Here is an 18671-nt window from a genome sequence, read left to right as displayed (position 1 = left end):
CTTGGAGATACTGATCTGTATCAAGAATTGAGTAGGGGCTAGCCTTTGATGATTACTTATCAATTCTCATGTAGGATAAATTATATTGTCTTGTAATGTACTGCAATTAATTATATTAGTTTACACAATTGTGCTTTTTGTTTATGCAATTAATAAAGTCTAGTTATATTTAAAGTATTCATGGAATGACTGAAATGTAAACTGTAAAGTAATAAACACCTTTTACACTACAGAATATCGCAAATAAGTGGTGATATTAAGTTATTTGCTTTCTTTCTTTCATAGATGCCTAGTCCCTGTACCTTGTGTACTTGCGTTAGTTCAAACACAAGTGGAAGAAAAGATGAAGGTGGCGCAAAAGGGAAGAATAATGCAAAAACACAAGTCCCAAAGATATTTTTTGGGACTCGCACACACAATCAAATTACACAAATCACTCATGAACTGCGTCGTACAAATTATTCATATGTTCGGATGACTATCCTTTCCAGCAGAGAACACACCTGTGTCCATCCTGAGGTTTCAGGTACCTACAACAGGAATGAGAGATGCAAGGATCTACTGGAAGGAAGAGATGTAAGTGATATTTACTCAGTTCTCTTTGTTAACTAGCCAGTTGTAAGTGTGATACAAAACAGGAATAGAATGTAAGCCATATAGCCCTTTGTGCCTGCTCTGGCATTCATTAAGATCTTGGCTGATTTGATTGTAACTTCAAATCCACTCTCCCTCCTGTCTCTGATAACTTTTCATCCCTTTTTCTTAACAACAATCTATTTACCTCTTACTAAAAATCATTCAAAGGCTCTGCTTCCACCGATCTTTCAGAAAGAGTGTTCCAAAGACTCATGACTCTCCGAGAGAGAGAACAACTTTGCCTAATCTATGTTTCAAATGGTTGACCCCTGTTTTTAAACTGTGATCCAGTTCTGGGTTCTCCCATATAAGAAAACATCCTCTCCACATCTACTCTTCAGGACCTTTTATATTTCAATCAAGTTACCTCTCATTCTTCTAAATATTAACAGATACAGACCTAGCCTATCCAGTCTTTCTTCATGAAGCAACCCACCCATTCCAGATATTGATCAAGTAAACCTTCTCGAATACATCATTCCTTTAATATGGTGACAAACATTGTGCACAGTACTCCAGAAACAGTCTCACCAGAGCCCTGTTAATTAGAAGTATAACCTCCCTACTTTTGTATTTAATTCCCTAGTGACAAATGTTAACACTGTTAGCTTTCCTAATTGCTGTATCTGCATTCTATTCTTTTGAGATTCATAATGAGGATACCCAATTTCTCTGCAGTCATAGAGATATACAGCATGGGAACAGACCCATCGGTCCAACTCGTCCATGCCAACCAAATATCCTAAATTAATCTGGTCCCATTTGCCAGCACTTGGCTCATATCGCTCTAAACCCTTCCTATTCATATATCCATCCAAATGCCTTTTAAATGTTGTAATTGTTCCAACCTCCACCAGTTCCTTTGGCAGCTCATTCCATACACCCATTACCCTCTGTGTGAATAAGTTGCCCCTTAGGTCCCTTTTATATCTTTAGTGTCTCACCCTAAACCTATGCCCTCTAGTTCTGGACACCACCAACCCAGGGAAAAGATCTTGTCTCTTTACCCTAACCATGCCCTTCATAAGCTTCTTGAAGGTCATCCCTCAGCCTCCAGTGCTCCAAGGAAAACAGCCCCAGCCTATTCAGCCTGTCCTTATAGCTTAAGCCCTCCAACCCTGGCAACATCTTTGTAAATCTTTTTTGAACATTTTCAAGTTTCACAACATCCTTCCTATAGGAGGGAGAACAGAATTTCCCACAATATTCCAAAAGTGGCCTAACCATTGTCCTGTGCATCCGCACCATGGCCCCCCACTCCTATACTCATGCTTGCCTTTATTGGTCTAAACATTACCAAATGCCTTCTTCACTATTCTATCTACCTGGGACTCCAGTGTCAAGGAACTATGAACCTGCACTCCAAGGTCTCTTTGTTCAGCAACGCTCCCTAAGATCTTACCATTAAGTGTATAAGTCTTGCCATGATTTGTCTTTCCAAAATGCAGCATCTCACATTTATCTAAATCAAACTTCACGTGTCACTTCTTGGCCCATTGGCCCACCTGATTAAGATCCTGTTGCACTCTAAGGTCACCACCTTCGCTGTCCACTCCAACTTAGGTATCATATGCCTCCTATGTTCACATCTAAATCATTTATATAAATGATGAAAAACAGTTGACCCAGCATCGATCGTTGAGGCACAGCACTGATCACAGGCCTCCAGTCTGAAAAGCAACCCTCCACCACCGCCCTCTGTGGGTGGCATGTTCGCACAGTGGTTAGCACTGCTGCCTCACAGTGCCAGAGACCCAGGTTCAATCATCGCCTCAGGCGACTCTCTGTGTGGAGTTTGCACATTCTCCCAGTGTCTGCGTGGGTTTCCTCTGGATGCTCTGGTTTCCTCCCACAATCCAAAAATGTGCAGGTTAGGTGAATTGGCCATGCTAAATTGCCTGTAGTGTTAGGTGAAGGGGTAAATATAGTGGAATGAGTCTGGGTGAGTTGCGCTTCGATGGGTCGGTGTGGACTTGTTGGGCTGAAGGGCCTGTTTCCACACTGTAAGCAAGTAATCTAATCTAGTCTTCTACCTTGGAGCCAGTTATATATCCCTCAGAACTTTGAAAATTTGCATTATTTTGTTCTTCCTTCCAAAATGGATAGCTTCACATTTTCCTACATTATCTTAAATTTGCTAGATCTTCGCGCGCTCACAACTTATCAATATCTTTTTATGAACTTTGTGTCCTCTTCACAATTTAATTTCTTATGTATCTTTGTGTAATCAGCAAATTTGGCAACTGTATCTTCATTAAAGTGATTTAAATAAGTGATAAATATTGAGGTCCGAGCATCAATTCCTGTGGTACACCATTTGTAAATCTTGCCAACCTGTAAAAAAACCCATTTACACAAACTCTCTGCTGGTCAGGCTGCTATCCATTCCACGCTACTTGCTATGGCACAAGCTTTAATTTTCCACAAATAACCTTTGATGTGGTACCTTATCAAATGCATTGCAGAAATCAAAGTACAGTGCATCCATCCATTTTCTTTTTATCCATAGCATGTGTTACCTGAGGATATCTTGGTAAGCTCCTTTCTTCCCCATCGATAATTGGAGCTGGAAACTGTCGATGGTTTGTTCAATGCAATTGCACATCAAAAATGCAACAATTTAGCTCTATGTTTGTTAAATAGTCCCATCCTAGTGCTTCATTCTTGACTTAGCAAATACATACTAGTCCCTTTGTCTCAAATATTTATATTTCTGTCTGCAGGAACAGATAGGAGTTTTCTTAGTCTACATTTCAATTTCGTGTCAGCTTTGCCATGTGACTATATAAAATTGCACTGACAAACAACCACAGGTTATTATGGCTGTGCAAGATAGAGAAATAATTTAGTTTTGAAAAATGGGATCTAGTAACATAAATTTTGAAGCAACCACATTGATCATTGCTGAATTTTACAGTAAAATTGACAGAACTATATTTCTGAACACTTTAAAACTATCTTATTTCAACTGATAAAAACACATTGGTCCTGATTATTACTATAATGTTCTCTATGCACTTCTTGCTGCAAATAATTCCTAATCGGATAAACACAGTAGAATATCAGAAAATGTACAAATTAAATTAGTTTTTAAAGTACAAACTTGCTAGTTTACTTGTCTACTAACCAGCCCAGAGCACCTCCTTAAATGGTGTAAAATGGAGGCAATTCTTTCAGTTAATGTTGATGACTTGCATCTTGTGGTGACGGATCCCTTTGGTTTGCAGAGGATGCATCAGCATTGGCAGTTTGCTCTGAAGCAGCCTCAGAGAATTAACTAAAAGTTGCTTTAAATAGATTGTAGGCTAGTAGAAGATAGATTCCCCGTTTAAAGATTTCTGTCATTTTAACTGGAGCACTACATATCTATTGTATTAGCTAGTTTACCTTAACCGTGCGGAGGGTTTATTTTTTGTAATTTGATCAACTTAATTTGTTCAGAACCTTAAAAATTACAATTAATACACAAACACAGAAAAACGTCAGGTTCTGCAATGCTGGGGTCATAATTCAACATGATTACAAAGTTTGCTGGCTCACAGATTGATGTGAACTGGAGACAAAAGCTACTACTCATCTTGAGATATTGGTGACTGATACAGAAGTGAAATACTATGGATGCTGGAGATTTGAAACCTTATCAGAAACTGCTGGATAGACTCAGCAGATCAGGCAACATCTATGGAGAGAAACAGTTAATATTTCAGGCTGATGACCTTGCATCAAAGCAGAAGATAAGGCAGTAGATGGCGTCAGAGAGTAGGAAGTACAAGAAAAAAGTTTTTGATAGGGCGGAAGCATGGGGGAGATTAACAACTGAATGTTTCATGATGTAACAACCAAAAGGAGATTGCTCTGAATGTTGTCTCTTAGTTGCAGTGTTGGTCAGTGTGTCTGTTGACTGATATACTTCAATTCTGGTTTGTCACTTTGCCTTCCTGCTGAATTCGTTCCTATACCAGCTAAAAAACACTGATTTTGTGAAGTACAAAGGGATGCTCTAGATCCTTAGTAGAAATCTGAATGGTCAAGCACTCAGATAACTATCTTTTGCCTTCAACCTCTGGAGAAAACCTTTTATATTGTTGGATCTTCTGAAGTGGCAAGCATTGGCAGTGTTTGGATAGTGACAATCAGCTCTTCTGATTCTGCTTGCAATGAGAGAGCAGCTATATAGTCGTCTGGGACTATGGTGAATTTACCTTTACTTTTATATATGATGAGCGCCATTAGTCTGTGGTAAAGCTATAGAAATAGATTATAGTTGGGAAATGTTTTTTGTGAGTTTTTTTTATATTGACACAGCTGCAAATTTTATTTTTTTAAAAAATAAAATCTATTTCCAGGCTATAACCTTTGGGACTCAGATTCTTGTTAAGACTAGGAACATAAATACCTTTGCTTAGGTTTCTAATTCTGCTTGTACCAGGACTCATTTCATAAACATTTCTTCACTGTATTCTATTTGACAAAATAAGTATTTGTGTGTAGTTATATGTAATTTTTAACATTGAATTAAATAAGGATGCTGAACATTACAGGTTTGAACAGGAAATAAACCTTATAACAGTTTTTTTTTAAACTACTGACATGTTTCTCTAATTTAGTTTCTTATAGATTATAGCACTAACAGGAACGGAGTGTACCTTATTTTGTTATGAACAGTACAGGTAATTGCAGAAGGTTCATATGAGGTATAATTTTAAATTCCTACGCACTGACTCCTGCAATTTTATTAAAGAATGGAAATTGGCATAGATCAGGATAGATACTTTTAACCTAGAGTTTACATGTAATAAAAAGAGAGGTAGTCAGTTGACAAGGCTCCTTAGGGAGTGGGTGTATATAGAAAAGTCTAGCAGGACCCTGTACAACTGAATTGTTGTGAGATACTATCAACTGTTGTAACGCAAACCTTGTGTCACATTTACCTTCTAAGAAATTCTGTTACCACAGCCCCAGGTGGCAATTAACGTAAAGAATATGGCCTCTCAATCATTGAGTTGTATTATAGCTTACGTCAGAATGACAAAAGCAGTCTTATGCCTATCAGGTATAGTCAATTATTTATTACATCTTCTACAGCCCCAGGGTAGATTGGAATTGTAATATTCAGCAATTACACTGACACCATTGGTATGTATGTTTGGAAACAGTGTATTGTAAGAAGATAAATAGATAGTTGACAGATTGAGTGCGAACGGATGTTTAGAGACACACATAATATATGATCACACTTCCAGTGACAATTATATCCTAACATTTGTGCTACGGTATTGTAATAGATAGTCTTTTTAATTTTACAGTCTGCAGTGATTAACAGTGTTAAAATACCAGAGGATTGTGTATATTAGAGAATTGATCTGGGAATACTGAGTCAAGTATTATACTTTAAACTAGTACCATTACCCTTTTCACAAACATCATTTAAACAGTCCAAATTTATTCTTGTTTTCAGAAATGCAGAGTTCTACAATCAATCCATTCTGAATTGAGCTTTATTTTTTGAAAAAAACTTGTAATAAGAATGGTGACGAATTCCAAGAATCCAGAGATAATTTTATAATATTATTAACCACCCCAAGGAAACACATAAATAGAAAGCAGGCCATAACACCAGTGCTTCACTGGAGGCTCACTGATGAAGTTACCTAGTATAGTGATGAAATGTCTGAAAATGAACTTTCCAGCTCAGTGAGCAAACTTACATCCATAATTTTACCTGTTTAGAATTGCGTGAGAATTACAGTACAAGTTAATATATTTGATTTGGAAGCTAGAAACTGCATTTTCAGTGGAATGAAATTACATTTAATTTTACATGTAGGGATTTGGATGAATTGTACTTGCATCTTAGTATCATGACAATTCACTGAAAGTGTGGAGAAGAGATGAAACACTTATTGCCCTTAAGACAAGCATCTTTGAAATTCTTTGTGACAAGTATTACTTTGGGTGAGTCACAGGACCTACTGTGAGGCTGCTGCCTCTGAACTAGCCACAGGCCTGTCTGCAGCCTAGCTTACAATTCTCCTCAGCTGCTTTTATGCTTGTTTACTTGACTTGCTGGAAGGTTAATTCACTGACAAGTTCGGTGTTCTTTGAGTTGATTTTAATTGTAATCTAAGATCTGGTAATAGAAGAGAGCACATGAAGACGATCATCATCGGTGCTAATATAGTTTTAGTTTGAAATCTCGGAAACTGGAGATCATGTTACGAAATTCAGCTTGTATGTCTGGCCTCCAGATCAGTTTTCTGAGGATTCTTGGACGCAGAAAGCAGGTCTAACAGCTTAAACTTAAAGGCAGTTTTCTTGGACTATGGATTAACACAACGCTCATGCAAAAACCGTAACCATCATGGCATGTCTTCCTGCCCTTTCAAGGGAGCAAATTCTTGATCAGTACTGATGACCCATTGGTGAAAGCTTCATTGGGATGGATGGAAAAAGAGGAGAAATTATTCTGCTTTCACTGTCATAATATGCCGTTGTGCTAACATACCATGCTGTTTTGAAGATTTAAGGGTTCATTATGAAAATTGGAAACAGAAGCATTACTTAGAATTTACTGCATATAAACAGATCATTCAGCTCAATTGATCTGTACTTATATTTATACTCCACCTGAGCCTTCTCAGAATAATTCATCCCATCCTATCCTCCTATTCCTTTGTCCCTTATGTATTTATCTAGCATTCCAATCAATGCATCTATGCTTGTGACCTCAATTACTTGTGGTAGCAAATACTCCATACTCATCACACTCTGGTAATAAGATTTCTTCTGAACTTCCGTTAGATTTATGAGTCTCTTAAGTTTACGAGATGTTGTTTTGGATTGCACAAGTGGAAACATTTGACATCTATCAAATCTCCTCATAATTTTAAAAGGGTTTTATTACTCTTTTTTTTGGAGTAAGGAACCCCACTTTGTTCAGGCTGTCTTGATAGCTAGACATTTTCAGTGTTAGCATTATGTTTTGAATCTTTTGGCATCTTCTCCAGGGAAGACATGGAGACAGAACCAGACTCAAAGTATATGCGAGTGTGGTTGAATTTGCTTCCTAAATACACAAAAATACACAGGAAAATTCAATGGGTTAGGGTTCATTAACCCGCACCACTTTCCCAACTGACCCCAGTACTTGACAGTCCTGGCACCTTAACCTCATGTTTACCTCATGTACTTAACTTTTGGCTGCCGTTATCAAAGTGGCTGTCTGTGATTCAGGACTTTTAACTTTCACAATGTGGCTGCTAACTGCTCTGAAAGGATTTCCTGTCACTGGCGGTTCTGCACCACAAGAGAACTGTCCGAATGGCAATATGGTTCTGCATTTCTGAGAGCCCCAATCAGAAGCTCCTGTCAGAAATGCAGAGCTCTTTTTGTGATGTTGTAGGAAAAGATCTGCCACCCTGCCAATCCATAATAGCAAAATTGGCCAAGCTGTACTGAAACACCCAGAATGCTTCAGCAGGGTCCAAGCAGGCTGACAAGTGAAACGAGACAGCACTCGCAGACAAGGGAATATACTTCAAGCTCCCACTAACGATGACAGAGCCTCACAGCTATCCCAAGGCCCTGAGGGCATTTTTACAACCCGGCAATACCAAAGCCACACAAGGAAGACAGAGGCACCAGCTAGAGCACTACTCCCAGGACAGAACAATGGATGCACCTCTCCACTTCAGAGGAGACATTAGCACCTACCTGAGAAGAGGAATGGAAGCTCCAAACTCATTGATACTGTCAGGATGTTGCTTTGTGTAGAGAATTAGGATATTCCTCCGATAACTTTTTCAATTAGCATCATTGTAACTAGATTACTCCATTTCCTGATACATTGTATTTTCCCCATTTCTAATTAGCCTCATGTTTAGAGGATTATTATAAAAACTGGCTTCTTCCTCAGCTCGAGGAAGAGAAATTCTGATCTACCTGTATAGACTGTCAGTTTTGTATCAGCCTAATCAATTTCTCTTCCAGCAATATAGCAACTAATAAACAGCATGTCAGTTTCACTCGATCAGGTTTGTGTGGTCTCTATTGGGCAATTTTCTCCGACAGGCATAAACATTTAAAGAAGAGAGTGGCAGTCTGTGTGAGATTGCATTCCTCAGAAAATTGGGACTACCTTTTTGCTTTTCTATCTTTCTACCAAAGTAATTGGAAATCCTCCCATCAGGAAAATTCTTTTGCTCGTTCAATTAAATCCATCTATACTTATCTGTATATCCACTTGTTTCATTAAATAATGTCTGCTCATCTTTTACATCCATCTGAACCACCGGATTGCAACTTAGTAATTTCCTGTTCTTTTTCTCATCGACTTGGATCCCATTTGTCACCCCTGAGAAAAATAACAGGAAATTACATCACCACAGGAACTGACATCATCAGAGGAAATGACACCACCAACCCAAGAAAACCTAAACACATAAATAAAAACTGGGTCATAACACCAGTGTTTCATCCAGGGACTCGCTGATGATGATACCTAGTATGGTGACGAAATGTCTGAAAACAAACCTTCCAGCTCAGTGAGCAAACCTACATCCAGAACCTCAACCTGAGCTACACATCTTCTCAAAACTCACTAGCTAATGTCCTCTGAGCACTTTGTGCTATTAATACTATGGAAATAGGAAAACTGTTATTTCTCACCATAGGTTCAGTTAAATGAATTGAGTGTTGGTTTTATAACATCTACAGTCATTGAATTAAGTTTGTCATAAAACTGCATTACGCTGGACTGTTAATCCAGAAACCCAGATAATGTTCTGGGGACCTGGTTCACATCCCGCCACAGCAGATGGTGGAGTTTGAATTTAATAAAATATCTGGAATGAAGGGTCTAATATTGACAATGAATCCATTGTTGATTGTCGGGAAAACCCATCTAGTTCACTAATGTCCTTTATAGAAGGAAACTGCTGTCCTTACCTGACTCGACCTACATGTGACTCCAGATCCACAGCAATGTGGTTGACTCTAACAATAAATGCTGGCTTAGCCAGTGAAGTCCTCATTGCATGAATTAATTAAAAAAATATATTTCTAAGTCTCATCAATGCAATTGAACTATGTTTTCAAGAACTAACCATTCATTTACTGAACACCGGCAGCAGGTTTCTGTAATGTCATGAAAAAATAAGCTCACTTCAACACTCCTGAATCTAACCTCATTTCCTTGTCCTCCTGTGGCTAAGCACCATGTATGTTTGAAAAGAATATTGAAATTCTTTTTCCCATGTTTCTGTCAATGTTGATGTAGGAGACAATAAGACCACAAGGTATAGCACAGAATTGAACCAATCAGCCCATCGAGTCTACCCCACCATTTGATCATGGCTAAAATGTTTCTCAACACCATTCTCCCAACTTCTTGCAATAACCCTTGATCCCCTCACTAATTAAGAATCTATCTATCTCTGTCTTAAATACATTTAATGACTTGGCCTCCACAGCCCTCTGCAGCACAGAGTCATCATCATCTGGCTGAAGAAATTTCTCATTTTGGTTCTAAAGGATTGTCCCTTCACTCTGAGGCTGTGCCTCTGGGTCCCACTAGTGGAAAGATCTTCTCCATATCTACTCTATCTAGGTCACTCAATATTCTGTAAATTTCAATGAGATGTCCCTCATCCATCAAGTGGAAGTGTTCAGAAAAGATTTATAAGGATGTTGCCAGGTTTGGAGGGTTTGAGCAAAAGGGAGAGACTGAATAGGCTGGGGCTGTTTTCCCTGGAGCATTGGAGGCTGAGGGTTGACCTTCTAGAGGTTTATAAAATCATGAGGGGCAAGGTTAGGATAAATAGACAGGGTCTTTTCCCTGGGTTGGGGGAGTCCAGAACTAGAGGGCATAAGTGAGCGGGAAAAGATTTAACAGGGACCTAAGGGGCAAATTTTTCATGCCAAGGGTGGTGTGCGTATGGAATGAACTGCCAAAGTGATGGAGACTGGTACAATTACAGGTACACCATCCTTTTTCCAAAATCCTTGGGGCCAGTTATTTTTCAGAATTCTGAATTTTTCGGATTTCAGAATAAATGACATTTTTACAATGAAATTTTTAAAGTTACCTAACAGCAGAAACTTGTGTGAATACTACGAGTGCTGAGACAGAATTGACGCATACCAGTGCTGAGCCACGCCGCACATGTCACATCTGAGTGATATGGTTCAAATGGGTGTGGAATTGGATCACCTGTTTGCATGCCAAATGACGCTCCACATTCCATGAATAAAATTTCACAGCTTTTCGGATTTGGGACTTTTGGATGAAGGAATGTGTATCTGTACAACATTTAAAAGGCATCTGAATGGGTGTATGGATAGGAAGAGTTTAGAGCAATATGGGTCAGGTGCTGGCAAATGGGAATAGATTAATTTAGGATATCTGGTCGTCTTGGATGAGTTGGACCTGGGTTTGTTTCCATCCTATACGCCTCTATGATTCTACAGAGCCAGCATCTTCAACCGCTCCTCATATGACAAGCTCTTCATTTTCAAGGTCATTCTGGTAAACCTCCTCTGGAGCCCCTCCATGCCCGCACATCTTTCTTTAGATACTGCACCCAAAATGGGGTCTGACCAGAGCCTTGTACAGCTTCAGCAATACATCTCTGCTCTTTGTATTCTTTAGATAGTCTATCTGGTCTGGGTGATTTATCTGCCTACAGACTTCAACTTCTCCATCACCTTCTTGTTAATGATAGCCACGATGCTCATCTCTACCTCTCAATTCTCTTGAAGTTGGTGGTGTGTTCCACTGTGAAAACTGACACACAGAACCTATTCAGTTCCTCCACCAATTCTTTGTTTCCCCCATTAATACTTCTCCAGTCTCATTTTTCAGTGGTCCAATGTCCACTCTTAGCTCTTTCCTACTTTATTGATAACTAAATAAATTCTTGCAGTCTTCTTTTATATGTTAGTAGCTAGCGTACTCTCAAATTTCATTTTTCTCCCTGCTTATCACTTTTTTAGTTATTCTCTGGTTTTTAAAGTCTTCCCAATCCTCTCGCTTCCCACTAATATTCACCACATTATATGCTTTTTCTTTTGCTTTTATGCAGTCTCTGACTTCTCTTGTCAGCCATGGTTGCCTCATTCTCCCCTTAGCTGTTTCTTCTTTCTGTGAATGAATTTCTGCTGTCCTCCTGAATTACCCCCAGAACCTCGTGCCATTGCTGCTCCACCATCTTCCCTGCTAGGTTTCCTGTCCAATCAACTCTGGCCAGCTCCTTCCTCATGTCTTTGTAGTTACCTGTACTTAATTGCAATACTGTTACATCGGATTCAATCTTCCTCTTCAAACTGTAGAGTGAATTCTATCATATTATGATCAGTGCCCCCAAAGGTTCCTTCACCTTCAGCTCTCTAATCAAGTATGCCTTATTACATATCACTAATTGCATGTTCCCTCATGGGCTCTACCATAAGCTGCTCCAAAACAAAACATTTTGTAAACATTCCACGAATTCCTTTTATTGAGATCCACTGCAAACTTGTATTTTCCCAGTCCACCTGGATATTGACATTCCCATGACTATTGCAATAGTACCTTTCTTACAGGCCTTTTCTATCTCCTGATTTATTTTCTTTCCTGCATCCTGACAACTATTAGGAAGCATGTACACAACTCTATCCACACAGATTCTAACCTTCTGATTCTGTATCAATTATGCTATTGATTTTATTTCTTACTAACAAGGTAACCCTGTCCACTAGCCTGTCCTTTTGATAGGATGGGTATCTTTGGATATTTAGGTCACAGCCACAATTCTCATGCAGCCACAACTGTGATAAATGCAGCATCATACCTGCCAATTTCATTCTGCTCTATGAACTAATTTACCTTCTTTAGTAGAATCCATGCATTTAAGTACAATGCCCTCAGCCCTTTGTTGACTGACCCCCCACCCCCACCCCGTCTCAAGGTTGTCCCCTTATCTTCAGTTCCTAAAAGTTAGATTCCTGACCCTTTTTCTCTGTCATATTACTTGTTCTGGAAACCTCAACCTCTACTGAGACTGACCCCCACCCCCTCCCCCGCCAACTCTTCCCATAACTTTCCATGCAATTTAAATCCCCACTCCACCCTATTTAGTTTAAAGCCCTCACCACAGCTCTAGTTATGCGATTTGAAGATTTTTGTAGTCCCAGCATGATTCAAGTAGAGCCGTTGGACCAGCTCCCTCCCTCCGTAGTAGTGATATTAATGTCCCATTGTTTTGGTTCTGTTCGCCGAGCTGGGAATTTGTGTTGCAGACATTTCGTCCCCTGTCTAGGTGACATCCTCAGTGCTTGGGAGCCTCCTGTGAAGCGTTTCTGTGATCTTTCCTCCGGCATCTGTAGTGGTTTGAATCTGCCGCTTCCGGTCGTCAGTTCCAGCTGTCTGTTGCAGTGGCTGGTATATTGGGTCCAGATCGATGTGCTTATTGATAGAATCTGTGGATGAGTGCCATGCCTCTAGGAATTCCCTGGCTGGTCTCTGTTTGGCTTGTCATATAATAGTAGTGTTGTCCCAGTCGAATTCATGTTGCCTGTCATCTGCGTGTGTGGCTACTAAGGATAGCTGGTCGTGTTGTTTCGTAGCTAGTTGGTGTTCATGGATGTGGATCGTTAGCTGTCTTCCTGTTTGTCCTATGTAGTGTTTTGTGCAGTCCTTGCATGGGATTTTGTACACTACATTGGTTTTGCTCATGCTGGGTATCGAGTCCTTCGTTTTGGTGAGTTGTTGTCTGAGAGTGGCTGTTGGTTTGTGTGCTGTTATGAGTCCTAGTGGTCGTAGTAATCTGGCTGACAGAACCACAACAGGAGCACCCGAGCTACAAATCTTCTCACAAACATTAATGTCCCATGAATTTGAACCTGTTTCTCCCACACCACTCTTTGAGCCCCACACTTACCTCTATAATCTTTTTGATCAACTTGTTCATGGCTCTGTTAGTAATCTGGAGATTATTGCCTTTTGGTTCTGCTATCTAATTTAGCCCCTAGCTGCTCATATTCCCTCTGCAGAATCTCTTCTCCTTCTGCTGATATGATTGGTACACACGTGGACCATGACAGTTGTATCTTTCCCCTTTCACTCCACGTTCCTCTGCAGCTCAGGTGAGATATCCTTAACCTAGCCATCAAGGAAGCAGCACAGCCTTTGGGGCTCTCAATCCTGACCACAGAGAATAATGTCTATTCTACTGATTATACTATCCCCGATAACTACTACAGTTCTCTTTTCTCTCCCCTCTTGAATGGCTCCCTGTACCATGGTACTATGGTCAGCTTGCTCATCTTCCCTACAAACCCTGCTCTCAGCCACACTGGAAGCAAAAATCTCAAACCTATTGTACAAACGCAAGGGCTGAGGCTCCTTCAGCATTATCTCCTGGATCCTTCTACCTGCCTCACTAATAGTCACACCCTCACTGACCAAACTTGATATGGTTAATCTAAGGGCTGTGACTGCATCCTGAAGCGCTACATCCAAGTAACTCTCCCCCTCTCTGACGTGTCACAGTTTTGAAGTTCAGACTCCAGCTTATTAACTCTGAGCTGGAGTTCCTCAAGCAACGTACACTTGCTACAAATGTGGTCACTATGAACCACAGTGGGATCCACCAGCTCTCACATCATGCAGTTACAACACATCATCTCCCTAGCATCTCAATTTTAATGACTTGGTTCTTAATTTGAGTTTTAAAAATTTTATACTGATCTTTTAGTTTGAGCCTGAAAATATTTTCCCTATTTATCTTCAATCTGGAAATAACCTATGATAACTAGTCAAATTAATAGCTATTACCAACCTGTGAATTTAAAGGCTATTTTCTTTAAAAATCTGCTTCCCACCCTCCCCACCTTGGATGGTGGAGCAGCAACATTCTATTTAACATCTTGCAATTGACACAGAGTTGTGAGATTACTGAATGATTCGTTAATTCATATGAAGAAGGCACACTTTGATGAAAGCAAGAGCAATGTCAAGATTGCAAGTTTAACGTACATTTTTATAGATCTTTACATATTTGATCAGAGGGCCTCCTTCTGGAGGCATATATTTTTGTTTTTATTATTTGATTTTAAAACCATAAAGTTTATAAAAAGTATATTAAAATGTTATCTTCCTCTCTTGCACAATGGAGTTTTGAAATTCCTGTGGAAACACTTTATACCTTTCTTGAAAGGACAGTGGCATCCTGAAATTAGGAATGATTTTACTCCATGTCACTAGAGGGAGTTAAACACTACATTTGTCTATATTGTGTACTTCATCCGTTCAAAGGGTGAGTACTCGATACTGGCACTGGATAAAAAAAGTTCTGCCTTTTCTCATTCTATCGTCCTTTTCCTTGATGAGTGTTTTACCTTCATTCATTCTGTTAAAATAATGGAGTGTCTGTTCCCACTTACAAATATGGTGTCATCTGCATGATCCATTAGTATATGTACAGTTACATCTGTGAGGTCATGCCAACTTTTATTTTTCTGACCATGCAAGCTTTTAAGTCGGAAGATTTAACTCACTGATTTCATTTCAGTGAATAAGAAAAGAAAACTGTTTACCTATAGATTGATTATCTGCCAGAAACATAGGTGATTTAACAAATAAGAAAACAGGAAGCAGACATTTGCACAGAGGAAAAAATTGATTTGATTTATTATTGTTACAAGTACTGAGATACAGTGAAAAGTATTGTTTTGGATGCTATGAAGACAAATCATACCTGATATAATACATCTGAGTAAGAGATTAGAATGCAGAATATAATGTTACAGCTAGAGAAGGTGCAGGAAAAGATCAACTCTAATACATGAGAGTCTGTTTATAAGTCTGGTAATAGCAGGGAAGAAGCTATTCTTGAATCTGTTGATAGGTGTTTTCAAACTTTTGTATCTTCTGTTGGATGGAAGAGGGTGGAAGAGAATATAACCAAGGTGAGAAGGATCTTTGATTATGTTGGCTGCTTTCCTGAGGCAGTGGAAAGTGTAGATGGGGTCAAAGGCAGGAAGGCTAATATGCATGATGGATTGGCCTCCATTCGCAACCCTCTGTAACTTCTTGTGGTCTTGGGCAGAGTTGTTACCATACCAAGCTGTGATGTATCCAAATATGATGTTTTTTGTGGTAGATCCATAAAAATTGTTAAGAATTATTCTGGATATGATAAATTTGCTTCACCTTCTGAGTAAGTAGAGGCATTGATGTGCTTTCTTGACTGTAGCGTTGACATGGATGGGCCAGGATAAATCGTTAGTGACATTTACTCCTAGGAACCTCCACCTCAGCACCATTGATACAGGCAAGGGCATGTCCTCAACTCCACTTCCTGAAGTCGATGACCTGCTCCTTCGTTTTGCTGACATAGAGGGAGAAATTGTTGTCTTTACACCATGTCACTGTCTCCTTCCTGTATTCTGTCTCGTTGTTGATTGAGATCCAACCTACTACAGTGATGTCATCAGCAAATTTGTAAATGGAGTTCAAGCTGAATTTGGTGAGATAGTTGTGAGTGTGTGAGTATAATAAGGGGCTGAGTATACTGCCTTGTGGAGCACCTAAGTTAAGGATAATTGTGGAGGAGGTGTTGTCTCTCCTTATTGATGTAGTCTGTGGGTCAGGAAGTCGAGAATCCAGCTACAGAATTGGGAGCAGAGTCTTAGGTCTTGGAGCTTGAAGATGAGTTTTTTTTTGGAATTATGGTGTTGAAGGCAGAGCTAAAATCAATAAGTAGGAGCCTGACATGGGTGTCCTTATCAAGATATTCCAGGGATGAGTGTTGGGCCAGGGAGATGGCATCTGCTGTGGACCTATTGTAACAGTCAGCAAATTCTAACAGATCAAGACACCCTTGGAGGCTGGCGTTGATGTGTGCCATTACTAACCTCTTGAAGCACTTCATAATGATGGATGTTAAAGCCATTGGGGGCTAGTCATTAAGTCACTTTAACTAATTTTTGTTTGGCACCGGGATTATAGTGGTCTTCTTGAAGCAGATGGGAACCTCGCGTCATAGTAAAGAGAGGATAAAGATGTCTGGAGAGATTCCCGCCAGATGTCTCACAGATTTATACATAAATCATCAGTGCCTAACCAGGGTTTTCCAGGCTTTGGAGAGAAACCCGCTTGAAACTTCCTTATGTTGACACTTAGCTGATTTTTGACAAAATTTCAACTCTGTGTCAATTCTTGATCTGTTTTGAGTAAATAAAAATCTCAAAAGGTATTAACATGATTTCTGAAGCTTTTAGCATTATTTTTCAGTAAGAGTATTCTAGGTGTATGAAAAGTAATTTTAGACTTTTCAACTCTTCAAGAAAATTTATCATTGACATGGTTGTAGAAACCTAGCCTCTGAGAATAAAGAGAACAAGCCCCACTTATTCCTGATGAAGGGTTTTACCCGAAACGTTGATTTTACTACTCCTCGGATGCTGCCTGAACTGCTGTGCTTTTCCAGCACCACTCTACTCCAAAACCCCACTTCAATGCCTGAGCATGTAATCTAGGTTCATACTACAGTACAGAACTGACACAATGTATTTTATTGTATGAGAGACCGAATTTTGAGGGATAAGCTAAACCAAAGCCCTGTCTGCCTGCTTAAGTGGATGAAAAAATCCTTGGTTATGGTTTAAGTTTACTGACTTTAGCACAATGTAAATGAAAAGCTGCAGTGCAGTCTGGGACCGAAGCCACATATCTGGAAGGTACATCGGTTTCTTGCTCTGACAGTTCCTGTTACTTGCAGCTAACTTTCCATTAGTTAAAATCTAATCTAACTGGACACAGTACTAACATTATTCATAAACATAGTACTTAATGGTGAAATGTTTTAACAAAATAAAGACTAATTCAAGCTATGAGGTTCTGTATTAACAAGGATGCCTAGTTATATGATTGTGGAGGATAGCAGAGTGACTCCTAAATTAATGAGTTTTCCATTCTAAACCAGGTGGCCAACATTGATAAATTTGATTGGAAATCAAAATAGAAACTTGCTGTTATATCTGACATCTATCAGTTTAAGTCTTCACAGCCAACTGCAATAAACCATGCTGTGTATACTGATTTGACTTTAGCCATCCATTCACATTCCCAACACTTATATCTTCTTGTTTACTTTTACCCTGTTAGCTTCCCATACATCTCTACCCCTGAGTTTCTTTAAGCCACATCAACTAACTCTGAGGTAGACTGTCTTCTGTTGACTGTGTACAAGTTGTGGCTCACTACTTTGGATCCACTTCTAGTTGGTTTCAAGACCAGGAGAGATATATCTGTGTCTTTATGAACAATATGTTGCTCCATTATAGAAGCAAAAGTTTAAAGCAGTCATGCAAAGTCAGTCAGTATTAGATTAGATTACTTACAGTGTGGAAACAGGCCCTTCGGCCCAACAAGTCCACACCGACCCACCGAAGCGAAACCCACCCATGCCCCTACATTTGCCCCTTACCTAACACTACGGACAATTTAGCATAGCCAATTCACCTGACCTGCACATCTTTGGACTGTGGGAGGAAACCGGAGCACCCGGAGGAAACCCACGCAGACACGGGGAGAACGTGCAAACTCCACACAGTCAGTCGCCTGAGGCAGGAATTGAACCCGGGTCTCTGGCGCTGTGAGGCAACAGTGCTAACCACCGTGCCACCCACAAGTATCAGGCAGGTTAGCTGATTTTGCAGCTCTTTTAAAAACAGAAAAATATAAAGATTGGTGTTCTGTAAATTAGCTTTTCTATCTGTCCCAACAACATGTTTTTCTACAGCATTTTAAATTTCTAACCCTCAATTAAAGCACCATGAAGAAAACCTGCCAGTAAAGTAAGAGGAGTAGAATTATTTTAAATAAATGGGTCTTATCTAATATCCTTTTAAATGATTGGCTGCACATGTTGCTTATTTTCTGTGTTTAATTTTCAATTTAGCTGACTCCATCTCATTTTTAATGAGAGGACTAGTTCATGTTGAAGTGTTGCATCTTTTTATTCTTTACTGTCCAGAATATTTTCATTCAGCTC

At 39.5% G+C, this 18671-nt stretch overlaps 1 protein-coding gene across 3 annotated transcripts in view; it reads left to right on the top strand.

The window, feature by feature from the left end:
• The window catches only part of brip1 (BRCA1 interacting helicase 1), a 233273-nt gene that overhangs the window by 55324 nt on the left and 159278 nt on the right, over window positions 1-18671 (top strand). For 2 of the 3 annotated variants that reach the window (XM_060847890.1, XM_060847889.1), the window contains exon 7: window positions 286-576. The exons of the other annotated variant lie outside the window; for it this stretch is intronic. In XM_060847890.1, the coding sequence (XP_060703873.1) occupies window positions 286-576 (291 nt within the window). The remainder of the gene's footprint in view (window positions 1-285; window positions 577-18671) is intronic. 3 annotated transcript variants of the gene reach the window in all.

This window comes from Hemiscyllium ocellatum, chromosome 31, assembly GCF_020745735.1.
Source record: "Hemiscyllium ocellatum isolate sHemOce1 chromosome 31, sHemOce1.pat.X.cur, whole genome shotgun sequence".
In the NCBI taxonomy this organism is placed as follows: Eukaryota; Metazoa; Chordata; class Chondrichthyes; order Orectolobiformes; family Hemiscylliidae; genus Hemiscyllium; species Hemiscyllium ocellatum.
This window is presented reverse-complemented; position numbering and strand designations above follow the sequence as displayed.